Genomic DNA, 13,043 nt, shown 5'->3' on the forward strand with positions numbered 1-13,043 from the left:
TGGGGAATCCTGGGAGTCGAAGTCCACAAATGCTGGCTGGGGAATTCTGGGAGTCGAAATCCACAAATGCTGGCTGGGGAATTCTGGGAGTCGAAATCCACAAATGCTGGCTGGGGAATTCTGGGAGTCGAAGTCCACAAATGCTGGCTGGGGAATCCTGGGAGTTGAAGTCCACCCATCTTCAAATTGACAAGCTTTCAAAGTCCTCCCTTTGTACAAAGATTGCAGTTTTCTTGGCCTCTTTGTCAGAACTGGTTTGCGGTCACTTCTTCCTAGAGCTGTGAGGGAGGGACAGGCCCCAAAACCACTCAGCTTGCTTCCTGCCTAAGCCAGGACTTGAACTCGTGGTCTCCTGGTGACTTGGAGGCCCAAAGATCCGGTGACTTCTCTGCTTCGTTTATTCTAGCCTTTCAGCTCTTAGACAGTAACTGGGTTTTCTATCTTGGTTTCTCTTTAAGGAGGGATGCCCGGGACTCTCAAGATTAAGTCTTGTATCAGCTTCTGGGGGAAAAACATCACCTGCTACTGGGATCTTCTGCCAGAAATGGATTCTCCAACCACCTACACCCTCCAAGTCACGGAGTAAGACACATTCCTCATGGGTCCAGTGGTGGGATTCAATTTTTTTTAACTACCGGTTCTGTGGGCGTGGCCAGGTGGGTATGGCCAGGCAGTCATGTGACTGGGGGCGTGGCCAAATGGTCATGTGACTGGGGGGGTCAAGCATTTTTTTTCTTTTGTAGCCTCCCCCCCATGCCCCCCCTTTTTTTAGTCTAGTGGGCCTCAGGGAAGCCTCCTGGGAGCAAAAATGGGGCATGGGGGGGCCCCACGCAGCACCCACACACACACCCCGTTTTTGGCCTAGCGGGCCTCAGGGAAGCCTCCTGGCACTTTTGTATACATGTTTTATAGTTGTCAACAGAAAGAAAGGGGGGAGTTTCAAGGAGCAGGCGGCAGTGTGGAATCGAAAGTACCTTCCATTCATATTTTCTTCAGAGGCTGATTAGATGACTGAAGCTTCAGTCAAAAATCTAATTGGAGAGCGTGATTGATGACTCTTGGCTATGGATGTTAGAGGGGTGGGGGTGGGGGAAACAGGGTCAAGGGTGACAGTGAATATCTCAGAGTTGGCTACGCCCAGGCAAATGCCGGCATGTTAACTTCGAATAAATCCTTTGAAGTTTTGGAAGTGTGGCTCGAGGCTCATGATTTAATTGGAGTAACTGCCGGAATCTGACAATCCGATGATTTCCTGCTTTCTAGCTCATCTAAATTGCGTGGCACAGCTGATCGTTGGAAATACCGTTTCAGGTGAACCTGTAGCATTTTTTTTTACTACCAGTTCGCGTGAACCGGGCTGAATTGGCAGCATTTCACCTCTGGTCCACTGCAGAAGTTATTACTGGGAACTACTGGCAAAGCACAGTTGTGTCATGCAAAGAGCACAACCAAAGCTTCGTCTAGCCTGCTTGAGCAGCGGGTTGGACTAGAAGACCTCCAAGGTCCCATCCAACTCTGTTGTTCTGTGTTTTATGCTCTATGTTCTAAATCAGCAATCCCCAACCTTTGCCCAGCTGGGGAGTGGGGGAGAGGGGAACTGGCCAGCAGCAGGCATATGCATGTGTGTGCAGCTTGACTCACATGAGCAACAGTTTGATGCGCATGCAGCTGGACTGCAAGTTGAGCTGGGCATACATGCACATGTGTGACAGCCCACTGTTTGCACAAGCCAAGCTGCACACACACACACACACACACACACACACGCCAGCCCACCTGTCATGCGGCCCGGTTCTGAATAGGCCACAGCCCAGTAGTGAGCTTCGGCCTGGAGTTGGCGACCCTTGTTCAAAATGATACTAGAATGATATCTAAGTAAGTTTTCACTGGTCTATTATGTCTCCAACTGTAAGGAGTCCTCAAGTTATGATGGTGATGGAACCTGCCCATTCTGGATTTAGGTCATGACGGTAGCAAAGCAAGGCGGTCACATGATTGACCTGATTTTATGATCTCTTTTGCAGTGGTCATTAACATCGTGGTCATCATAGGGCTGGTTTTGGAATGGGACAGCTCAGCACAGCCAACTCGCTGCGGCCAACTCACCAAGGCCAACTGGCCAGGGAGCAACTTGCTGTGGGACAATTTAACAATTTAATTTAATGATTTAAAATAAATAAAAAATCATTTTAATTTTGGTCATTCGCATTTCATTCTGCCCCTCTTTTTGCATCCTTTTCTTAATGATTCTATTCCACCATTTCTTTGATATTAGTGTAACTTGTCCCACAGTGAGTTGGCCATGGCAAGGTGGCCGTGGTGAATTGGCAGTGATGAGTTGGCCATGAGTTAGCCATGGTGAGTTGGCCATGGTGAGTTGGCCATGGCAGTTGGCTGTGGTGAGTTGGCCATGGTGAGTTAGCCATGGTGAGTTGGCCATGGCAAGTTGGCTGTGGTGAGTTGGCCATGGTGAGTTGGCCATGGCTAGTTGGCCATGGTGAATTGGCCATGGGGAGTTGGCTGTGGGGAGTTGACCATGGCAAGTTGGCCATGGTGATTTGACTGTGATGAGTTGGTCATGGCAAGTTGGCTGTGATGAGTTGGCCGTCATGAGTTGGCTGTGATGAGTTGGCCATGATGACTTGGCTGTGATGAATTGGCCATGATGAGTTGACCATGGCAAGTTGGCTGTGAGGAGTTGGCTGTGGCAAGTTGGCCATGGCCAGTCGGCTGTGGGGAGTTGGCTGTGGGGAGTTGGCTGTGGCAAGTGGGACATGGTGAGTGGGACATGGTGAATTGTTATAAATCAAGTTGGTTTTACCAAAAATTGCACGTTTTTGGCAAAAGAATCATAAAATGTGGTCAGGTGAATGCAGGATGCTGCAAACAACTGTAAACTTAGCCCAGTTGCCAAGCACCAAATTGTATTTTAAATGTATAACACCGAGTGTCATCACCAAGTCTCTGTCCATCACTTACTACCTCAAACACCTGCTAAGTGCCCCTTCTGATGTTCCTGGTGCCAAGTAACCAACATGACTTTTAGATCCTATTATTGTTGGTTTCTTTTTTCCCAGGGAAGCTGGACACTGCCAAAGAGACTTTGGCCTCCCCAAGAATTGCGTGGCTGATCCAGGAGAACGTTGGTGTGGCGTTCCAGTGGAGAACCTCTTTGCTTTCTACAAGATCAAATTAATTGCACAGAACCAGCAGCTGTGGACTGACTCCTCGGAGAAATGCGTCCATGGAATGAGCATTGGTAAGCCCAGGGGAAGGGGGAGAAATTGGGCTCACCTGGTACAGGTAGTCCTAGTAGACCCATGACTGGTCCTGGCCCTTATGATGACTCCTCCTCCTCCTCCTTCTATAACTTGTCCTTCTCCGCCTTCTATGCTTCTCCTCCTCCTCTTCCTCCCTCCCTTCTTCCTCCTTCCCATTCTTCTCATATGTATGGTTTTTTCCTTCTATGGTTCCTCCTCCTCCTTCTATAACTTCTCCTTTCCTTTCTCCTTCTCCTCTTCCTCCTTCTCCTCCTCCTTTTTCTCCTCCTTTTTCCTCCTCCTCCTCCTCCTCCTCTTCCTCCTTCTTCTATAACTTTTTCTCCTCCTTTCTCCTTCTTCTTCTCCTCTCCTTCCTTCTCCTCCTTTTTCTCCTTCTCCTCCTCCTCCTCCTTCTTCTTCTTCTTCTTCTTCTTCTTCTTCTTCTTCTTCTTCTTCTTCTTCTTCTTCTTCTTCTTCTTCTTCTTCTTCTTCTTCTTCTTCTTCTTCTTCTTCTCCTCCTCCTCCTCCTCCTCCTCCTCCTCCTCCTCCTCCTCCTCCTCCTCCTCCTCTAATTTCTCCTTCTTCTCCTTCTTCTATTCTTCTTCCTCCTCCTCCTCCTCCTCTCCTTCTTCTCTTTCTGTGGCTTCTCCTCTGGCTCCTCCATTGTAGCTCCTCGTCCCTTTCTCCTTCTCCTTCTTTGAATCTGCCATTTTAATGCTCACTCTGCCTGTTTATCAAATCAAGAATTTCTCAGGTGTGCCAGGCCAAAATATAAATCAAATGAATGGCAATTCTTCCATTTCAGTTGCTGTACTCAGCAGGACAACCTGAATTATAGGTTGAAATAGAGCCAGTCCTCTTATAACCACAACTGAGCCAAAAATTTATGTGGCTGAGCAAAGACAGTTGTTAAGTGAGTTTTGCCCCCCCCATTGGATGTCCTTTCATGACAAACTTGTTAAGTGAATCACTGCAGTTGTTAGTAACACGGTCGTTAAGTGAATCTGGCTTCCCCGTTGATTTTGCTTGTCAGAAGGTCACAAAAATTGATCACATGACCCTGGAACACCACAACTGTCATAAATACGAGTCAGTTGCCCAGTGTTTGAATTTTGATCCCGAGACCACAGGGATGCTGCAACAGTCGTAAGTGTGAAAAATGGTCACTTTTTTCAGTGCTGCTGTAACTTTGAATGGTCGCAAAATGAATCATTGTAAGTTGAGGACTACCTGTATCTGCAAGGCTTCCTCCTAGGAAAATGGGTGAAATCACTCCAACCCCGTGTGTCATGCCCCTGTTAGAATCTAACTCGAAGGAGGAAGCCGAACAGCTGACGGAGTGGGAGTGTGGCTCCGTTGGCTGTGGAGGAAACTGGGAAGGGCAAAGGGTGGGCAGAGCAGGGGAGAGGTAGAACAAGGGAGAGGGAGTTCAGAGAAAGACCCAGGCCCACCCCTTCTTCACCCTAGGGCATGCAGCGAGGAACGGAGAAGGGAGCAACATGGGTTGCATGGCTTATGGGGGAGGAAAGGGCCCTGATTCCCTTCATTAGCTGCAGCTGGGAACACAGTGTATAAAAAAGGCAAGCTGCGTGCGGCAAGCTGCTGTTAGGAGCAAACGTGACTTTATCTTGTATTGTCGAGGCTTATCTGTGTTCCTGGCGTCTTCCCAACTGTGTGAGTTTTGCCGTCGTTTCCAGTCTGGAATTCTTGCTCCTGCCCTGCCAAACTAATTACTTCAGTTTGGCTTGTTTGGACTTTAAGTTATAATTTGTGTTTACCCTGTTTTGGACTTCATTTTCTGCAGTCAAAGGCTGTTCCTGGGAGAGTTTTTTCTCCAGCCAGAAGCTAACCTGGACATTGGGGGCAAAGTTGGAGATAATAAAGGGACTCTTATTGGGTATCTGACTGTGTTGCCTTTGTGCCACGCCCCTTTGGGTCATCACACCATTTTTTGAACTGGAAAAGAGCTCAGTCCTGCCCTGTAACCTGTGTGCCTTCTTCCCATTGCTCATCCTAGTGAAACTGAGTCCACCGGTATGGAACGTGGTTGTACCCCAAAGCCATTGCCTCCAACCACAATGGAACCAGCCTGGGGACGAGCTGATATCGGCAACGGAGGCCCAGTACGAGATCCGGTACTGTGACCTGATGGAGTTCTCTTGCCTGCAGGTAGGTGCCAAGCTTTTTCAGTACCAAATGGGTTGCAGGTGCTCCTCCACTTACGACCACAATTGAGCCCCGAATTTCCATTACTGAGACAGTTGTTTAAGTGAGTTTTCCCCCATTTTATAATCTTTCTTGCCACAGTTGTTAAGCATTGAATTGTTAAGTATTTAGTTGTTTAGTATTTAGTTGTTACTTATTTAGTATCCTATGACTATTAATAAGTGTTGTATCTTATGATTCTTGATGAATGTATTTTTTTATGTACACTGAGAGCAAATGCACCGAAGACTAATTCCTTGTGTGTCCAATCACACTTGGCCAATAAAGAATTCAATTCAATTCTATTCAATTCTATTCAATTCTATTCTATTCTATTCTATTCTATTCTATTCTATTCTATTCTATTCTATTTTCTATTCTATTCTATTCTATTTTCTATTCTATTCTATTCTATTTTCTATTCTATTCTATAATTCTATTCTCTTCTATAATTCTATTCTATATTTCTATTTCTTTTCTATTCTATTTCTATTCTATTCTATTTTCTATTCTATTTTCTATTCTATTATTCTATTCTATTTTCTAGTCTATTCTATGTTCTTTTCTTCTCTTCTCTTCTCTATTCTATTCTATCACTGCAGGTGTTAAGTTGGTAACCCAGTTGTTAAGTGAATCTGGCTTTCTAGTAATATTGTTGTTAAGTGAATCTGGCTTCCCCATAGACTTAGCTCATCAGAGGGTCGCAAAAGGGGATCGCCTGACCCCGAGATGCTGCAACTGTTGTAAATACAGACAGTCCTCACCTTACAACAGTTCATTTAATGACCATTACAAGCTACAACAGCACCGGAAAAAGTGAGCTATGACTGTGTTTCACGCTTACAACTGTTGCAGAACTCCCGCGGTCACATGATCAAAATTTAGATGCTTGGCAACTGATTCATATTTACGACGGTTGCAGTGTCCTGCAGTAATGTCCGACCTTCTGATAAGCAAAGTCAATGGGAAACTCAGATTCCCTTAACAACTATGTTGCTACTTAACAAATGCAATGGGAAAGCAGCAGAAGCAGCAGAAGTCTTTCTTTCTCTCCCCCAAATTCCCGCAGAAATGAGTCTTTGCCGGCGCAGCCTCTTGGAGCAGGAAGCCTTGCAGGGTCCCAAAGACTCATTTCTGGTGGAGTTTGGGGGAGAGAAAGAAAGACTTTGGCTGCTTTCCTTGCGTGCAGCCAAAAGCAGAAGAAGAAAGAAGTGGAAAGAAACAACCCAGTGGCCAGGCAAGGTGCGTGGGGCAAGTTTCCCCCCCTCCGCCCTTTCCCCCCTCCCCTCACTACCTTGTGTTGTTCGCAATGCATGCGACGCAAACCTTGTGTTCCCGCGCAGCCTGGATTAATTGTTTTGGGAGGTGCTTTGGGGGTAACATTTCTCTGCAGACCACCAAAATTTTCTCACGGACCACCAGTGGCCCTCGGCCCACTGGTTGGCAACCACTAACTTAGAACGCTCACTCAGTGAATGGTTGTAAGTCGAGAACAGCCAGCATTTAGGTCAATTTATACTGGCAGGTCTAACTTTAATCTTTCAGAAATATGAGGTCAAACACTTAACCTGCCTGCAAATTCTATCACTGCCTGGATTGGTTCTGCAACCCAACAAGACAGACCCAGACTTCAGAGGATAATTAGGACTGCAGAAAAAACAATTGCTACCAACCTGCCTTCCATGGAGGACCTGTATACTGCATGAGTCAAAAAGAGGGCTGTGAAAATATCTACAGACCCCTCACATCCCAGACATAAATTGTTTCAACCCCTCAAAACGATGCTATAGAGCCCTGCACACCAGAACAACTAGACACAAGGACAAGTTTTTTTCCCCAAAAGCCATCACTCTGCTAAACAAATAATTCCCTCAACACTGTCCAACTATTTACAAAGTCTGCACTACTATTACTATCAATCTTCTCATCACTCCTTATCACCCATCCCCTCCCACATGTGACTGTATGACTGTAACTTTGTCGTTTGTATCCTTACGATTTATACTGACTGTTTCCTAGTATGATTTGATTGCTTATTGTACCCTATGACTATTATTAAGTGTTGTACCTGATGATTCTTGACGAGTGTATCTTTTCTTTTATGGACACTGAGAGCATTTGCACCAAGACAAATTCCTTGTGTGTCTTATCACACTTGGCCAATAAAGCATTCATTCATTCATTCATTCATTCCTTCACTCATTCATTCACAGATAAATTTTACAACCCTGGAGAATGTTCCCCTTTCTGCAAACATCTGTGGGCTGTTCCCCTTTACCAACTACTCTTTGCAAGTCCGGGCAAAATATCTGCAGAGTTCTGCTTTCCAAAGTGATGGTGGTGCCTTTTGGAGCGACTGGAGCTTGGAGACATTTGCAAGGACCCTTGCAGCAGGTATGGGAATTTAGCTGTTTTTAGTTGAGGTGATTGTGTTACACGTTGCTGTCTTGCAAGAGGCTGGGATTTCATGCAGCGGAACCTCATCCCTTTTTTCTTCAACTCATCAAGCACTTCAAAGTATGCCCAGAATGGACAACACCAAAAATTTAGACTTGGAGGGTTGTTGTTGTTGTTGTTGTTGTTTTTTAAAAAAAGAAGGGTTAGCTGTATTTTAAGTGATTTACAATACAGGTTTAAGCTCTTAAAGTCCTCTGGATTCAGCCCTTTCCTAAATCTGGGCTGGTTTTTTTTCTCTCTGGGATAATTAAATGCCAAAAAGTCTGCAAAGCTTAAGGCATCAGAATAATAGAATAACAGAGTTGGAAGGGACCTTGGAGGTCTTCTAGTCCAACCCCCTGCCTAGGCAGGAAAACCTATACCACTTCTGACAAATGGTTGTCAGAATCTCTTCTTTAAAACCTCCAGTGTTAAAGCACCCATAACTTCTGGAGGCAGGTCGTTCCACTGGTTAATTGTTCTAACTGCCAGGGAATTCCTCCTTAATTCCAGGTTGCTTCTCTCCTTGATTAGTTTCTACCCATTGTTTCTTGTCCTGCTTTCTCAGGGGCTTTGAAGAATAGCTTGACTCCCTCTTCTTTGTGGCAACCCCTGAGATATTGGAACACTGCTATCATGTCACCCCTGGCCCTTCTTTTCATTAAACCCAATTCCAACAACTGCCCTTAATATATTTCATATATATTTATATTTATATTTATATAAATATATATATTTGTTTTCTGAGGTTCGCGGGTATTTGTATGTGGATATTTGGTTATTGGGTTTTCTCCACGTAAGATTGGAAGTATCTAGGCAGCGTTTCGATGAAGTCTCATTCATCATCTTCAGGCTTCTGTCTTCAGCTCTGTGCTTCTCAGAAGACACAAGCCTGAAGATGATGAATGAGACTTCATCAAACGTGCCTGATACTTCAATCTACGCGGGAAAACCCTAATAACCAAATATCCATATATATATACACATACATACATACATACATACATACATACATACATATATGTATGGCATTCAGCTTTGTTGGGTATTTTCCCACGTCATTGTAGTTGTTCTTTTAAAGTTGTAGCAACGTTTCAGCAGAATCTCATCTGCCATCATCAGGCTTCTGTATATCTATACAGAAGCCTGATGATGGCAGATGAGATTCTGCTGAAACATTGCTACAACTTTAAAAGAACAACTACAATGACGTGGAAAATACCCGAACAAAGCTGAATGCCATACATGTAAGTACCGAAAACTTAAGAATATATATATATATATATATATTTTCATTCTGGGGGCCAAGTTGGGCAGGTGGAGCGGCAAAGAAGGCCCTTCTGCTGGACTCCAACAGGTGGGATTCCCTGGTCTATGGGGGCCCCACAGCATGCCTCCTTTGCCGGCACATGTGGGGTGGGCAAGAATAACAGAATAAGAGAGTTGGAAGGGACCTTGGAGGTCTTCTAGTCCAACCCCCTGCTGAATAGCAGGAAAACCCTATACCATTCCAGACAAATGGCTGTCCAATCTCTTCTTAAAAACCTCCAGCGATGGAGCACCCGCAATGTCTGGTGGCAAACCCATTCCACTGATTAATTCTTCTCTGAAATCCTCCCGCTTAAAATGCTGAATGAATTGTTCTCGCTCGTTCCAGCGATTTCATTGAGAGCTTCAAGAAGCTCTTAGCTTTTCCTAGAATGTGGCACACCGCGGTGGCTGCTGCCCTCAAGAAGGACCCAATCTGGATGCACAGTCATGTCCGTAAATGCGGGGAGTGAAATCAGCACCTCGGAGAGCTCCACCGGAGCACTTACATTCATTAGGCAGTGCAACAAGATGTTGTCTCAAGCAAGGAACTTCAAATAGTCCTCCACTTACGACCACAGTTGGGACCAGATTTTCCCATTGCTAAGCAAGGCAGTTGTTAAAGGAGTCAACCCTGATTTTATTGACTTTTTGGCCCGTGTTGTTAGGCAAATCCCTGCATTTTTTTTTAAATGAATGGTGCTGTCGTTTAATGAACCCATCTCACTCTATTGAGTTTGCTTGCCAGAGGATGGCTGAGAAAGTCAGAAGAACAGAGTTGGAAGGGACCTTGGAGGTCTTCTAGTCCAACCCCCCCTTGCTCAAGCAGGAGGCCCTATGCCATTTCAGACAAATGATTATCCAATCTCTTCTTAAAGACCCCCCCCCCCCGTGACGGAGCATCCGCAACTTCCTGTGGCAAGCTGTTCCACTGGTTCATGAATTAATTCTTACCGTCACTGATCACATGACCTGGATCACAGCAACCATCGTAAATAGATGCTGTTGCCAAGTGCCTGAATTTTGACCACAGGGATTGTAGAGAGGCCACAAGGGGTCTTAAAGGCAAGCACCAGTTGTAAGTCACTGTTCCCCATGCCTTTGTACAGTGGTGGTATGCTGCCGGTTTGGACCGGTTCAGCAGAACTGGTAGTAAAAAAGCCAACAATTGGCTGAGAGGAGGGAAAAAAATCCTCAATAATGAGCCGAGAGGAAAAAGAAGAGAAAGCACAGGATCGGCCTTCCCACTGACCCCTGTGCTTTTCTCTTCTTTATCCCCTCAGCTAATTGGCACTGGAGGTCTCAGCTAGTGTGGGGAAAGCTGTGCCCCGGCATGAGCACCCCCACCAAGCCACGTCCACCGAACGGGTGGTAAAATCATTTGAATCCCACCACTGCCTTTGTAACTTTGAAGAGTCACTAACTGAATGGTCATAAGTTGAGGACTATCTGTAAGACCTTATGAAGACAAGATATATACTGCTCTAGGAATCCTAGAGAAAACTGGCTATTTTTTTTATTTTTTTGCAAGCCACCATCGCTGATTGGATTAGAAGATGTGTATATAATTGTCCTATCTTAAAGCCTTTTGTAGGAGGAGGGGTGGAGTCAAAAGAGGAACCAGCCTAGAATCCTTACATAGCCATAACTGAATTAAGTCCAATGGTGAATTCCACTGATTGTATTCAGCACCAAAATAGTGCTATTAGTTATGTAGATTCCTGTGTATCGGCACAGGAATCATTTTAACTAGAACTTCAGGTGTATCCTTCCTGGTCTTTGTCCTTAGGGAATATGGTCCAGGTTTTTCTCCACCCCTCTACAAAATTACCAACTTGCATTCATGATGGAGATGTTCACAGGCACAAGTTCTAGAGATGTCTCTCACTCTACAAACCTGGCAATTGATTTGCTCCTTTCTCCTCCTTCTTCTCCTTCTCCTTCTTCTTCTTGCTCTTCTTCTTCTTCTACCTGGCATTGGGCCTGATGCTGAAGTTCCTTCCCGAGGGCCAGCATTCTGGAGGAAACTAGGAAACCCCACTGCTGACAAAGAGAGGGCGGTTGTCTTGATGTGGAAGGTAGGAGAAAATACCAAGCTGTAGCAGAAGGACTGGCAGAAACTGGGGGAAGAGTGAAAAAAGGGCTTAGTCTAGAAACCCTACGTAGTCACAAGCGGACTAAGCCCAACCCCCTGTGGTGGTCCCACTCACCCACACGTCAGGGTTGGCGTAGAGAGCTCTATTCAGTCTGTTCCCCCCAAACCTGTTCTATTTCAGGTTTTCAGCTAACCCCCAGCTGCAAGCTTAGCCCAGTAATTGGCTCACAACCAAGTAGATAACCAAAAGCAAAACAAACTTACAGCCAAACCAAAAAACACTCTCGGAAAGAAAGGTTTTGCCTGGTAGGTTCCAGTGGTGGGATTCGAACACCTTAAAAACCGGTTCTCTGGCTGGGTAGGCGTGGCTGGTTGGGGTCATGTGACTGGGTGGGTGATGTCACTCATCACATCCAGCCCCGCCTCCCAGCCACTTGCCTCTCAAAGACAGAATTAGGATTCAGCCAATTGGGGCTAATCCCACCACTGGATGGCCCCGCCCCCACTTGTTTTTTGGCCTGTTTTTTGGCCTGTTTTCAGGGCGTTTTCTGGACCATTTTCAGGCCATTTTGGGGCCCTATTTACACAGTTTGGCGAACTGACAAATCCCACCACTGACTGGTGTTTGGGCTGGTTTTTGGGCTGTTTTCTGGGCCATTTTCAGGCCATTTTGGGGCCCTATTTACACAGTTTGGCGAACTGACAAATCCCACCACTGACTGGCCCCACTCATTGTTTGGACTGGTTTTGGGGCTGTTTTCAGGCTGTTTTCTGGGCCATTTTTGTGCAGTTAAGCGAACCGGCAAATCCCACCACTGGCTGGCCCCGCCCCCACTCATTTTTCAGGCTGTTTTTTGGGCTGTTTTGGGCCAGAAAAGCAGCCCAAAACAGCCCCCCAAACAGGCCAAAAATTTAGCAGGGGTGGGGCCAGCCAGCGGTGGGATTTGCCGGTTCACCGAACTGCACCTAATCTTAACTACCGGTTCGCTTGAACCGGTGCAAATCGGCAGCAGCCCACCTCTGGTAGTTTCCAAAAATAAACAGCCCAAATCCCCTCCGAGGTCTGCCTCCACTGAGGTTCGTCAACAAGTTGGGTGGTCCAGTTTTGGGGCTTGCAAGGAGAAGCCACGGGAATTGGTCCAAGCCAGGAGTTCAGGGCGTCGTGTTCAGTGAAGCCAGCCACAAACAAGCTCCAGTCTAACCTTCCAGGCAGTGGCCAATTAGTCCACCTGACAGATAACTGGCTGCTCCAAACACAAACATAATCACTCTCCACAACGGAATTAATTCCACGAGCTGCAGAGTCCCAGAAACCCAAACAACCGTCTGGCCACGACCCACCCATGCTGCTTCCAGCAACGCCTCCCTCTGCTTGCCATGCTAAATAGCCCCTCCCAGTGCAGCCCATTAAGGGGGCGGGGCCTTTTCCCGATCAATCTGGCAGATCTCCGCCTTTCTGCCCCGCATACTCTTGCATCTACCAAGGCCGGTAGCTCCTCCGCCTCTTCCTCATTGGCCTGTGAGCTCTTCCCAGTCAAGGCATGTTCTGCCGGCAGTTTAGGGTCAGCAATACCGGACGTGCCAGGAATTAGTTAGTTTACTTTATTGTCACTGCACCTCGTACACAGAAATTAAATGCCGTCTTCAGTGCACATTATACATAAAAAAATAAAACACACACACACCTCCTTCACCCTCTTACACACTGAATTGAAAACCCTTGACACCGCACCAACACT

General features: G+C 46.2%; 1 protein-coding gene across 1 annotated transcript in view; it reads left to right on the forward strand.

The window, feature by feature from the left end:
- LOC113428446 (granulocyte colony-stimulating factor receptor-like) overlaps nucleotides 1-13,043 on the forward strand; it is a 65,569-nt gene that overhangs the window by 20,999 nt on the left and 31,527 nt on the right. Inside the window, exons 3-7 of the mRNA XM_087952747.1 lie at nucleotides 459-582; nucleotides 3,078-3,259; nucleotides 5,278-5,429; nucleotides 7,679-7,859; nucleotides 11,205-11,287. Coding sequence (XP_087808873.1) covers nucleotides 459-582; nucleotides 3,078-3,259; nucleotides 5,278-5,429; nucleotides 7,679-7,859; nucleotides 11,205-11,287 — 722 coding nt within the window. The remainder of the gene's footprint in view (nucleotides 1-458; nucleotides 583-3,077; nucleotides 3,260-5,277; nucleotides 5,430-7,678; nucleotides 7,860-11,204; nucleotides 11,288-13,043) is intronic.

Source organism: Notechis scutatus, chromosome 1 (assembly GCF_049901735.1).
Source record: "Notechis scutatus isolate UNSWTSFEM ecotype Mainland chromosome 1, rNotScu1.2, whole genome shotgun sequence".
NCBI lineage: Eukaryota > Metazoa > Chordata > Lepidosauria > Squamata > Elapidae > Notechis > Notechis scutatus.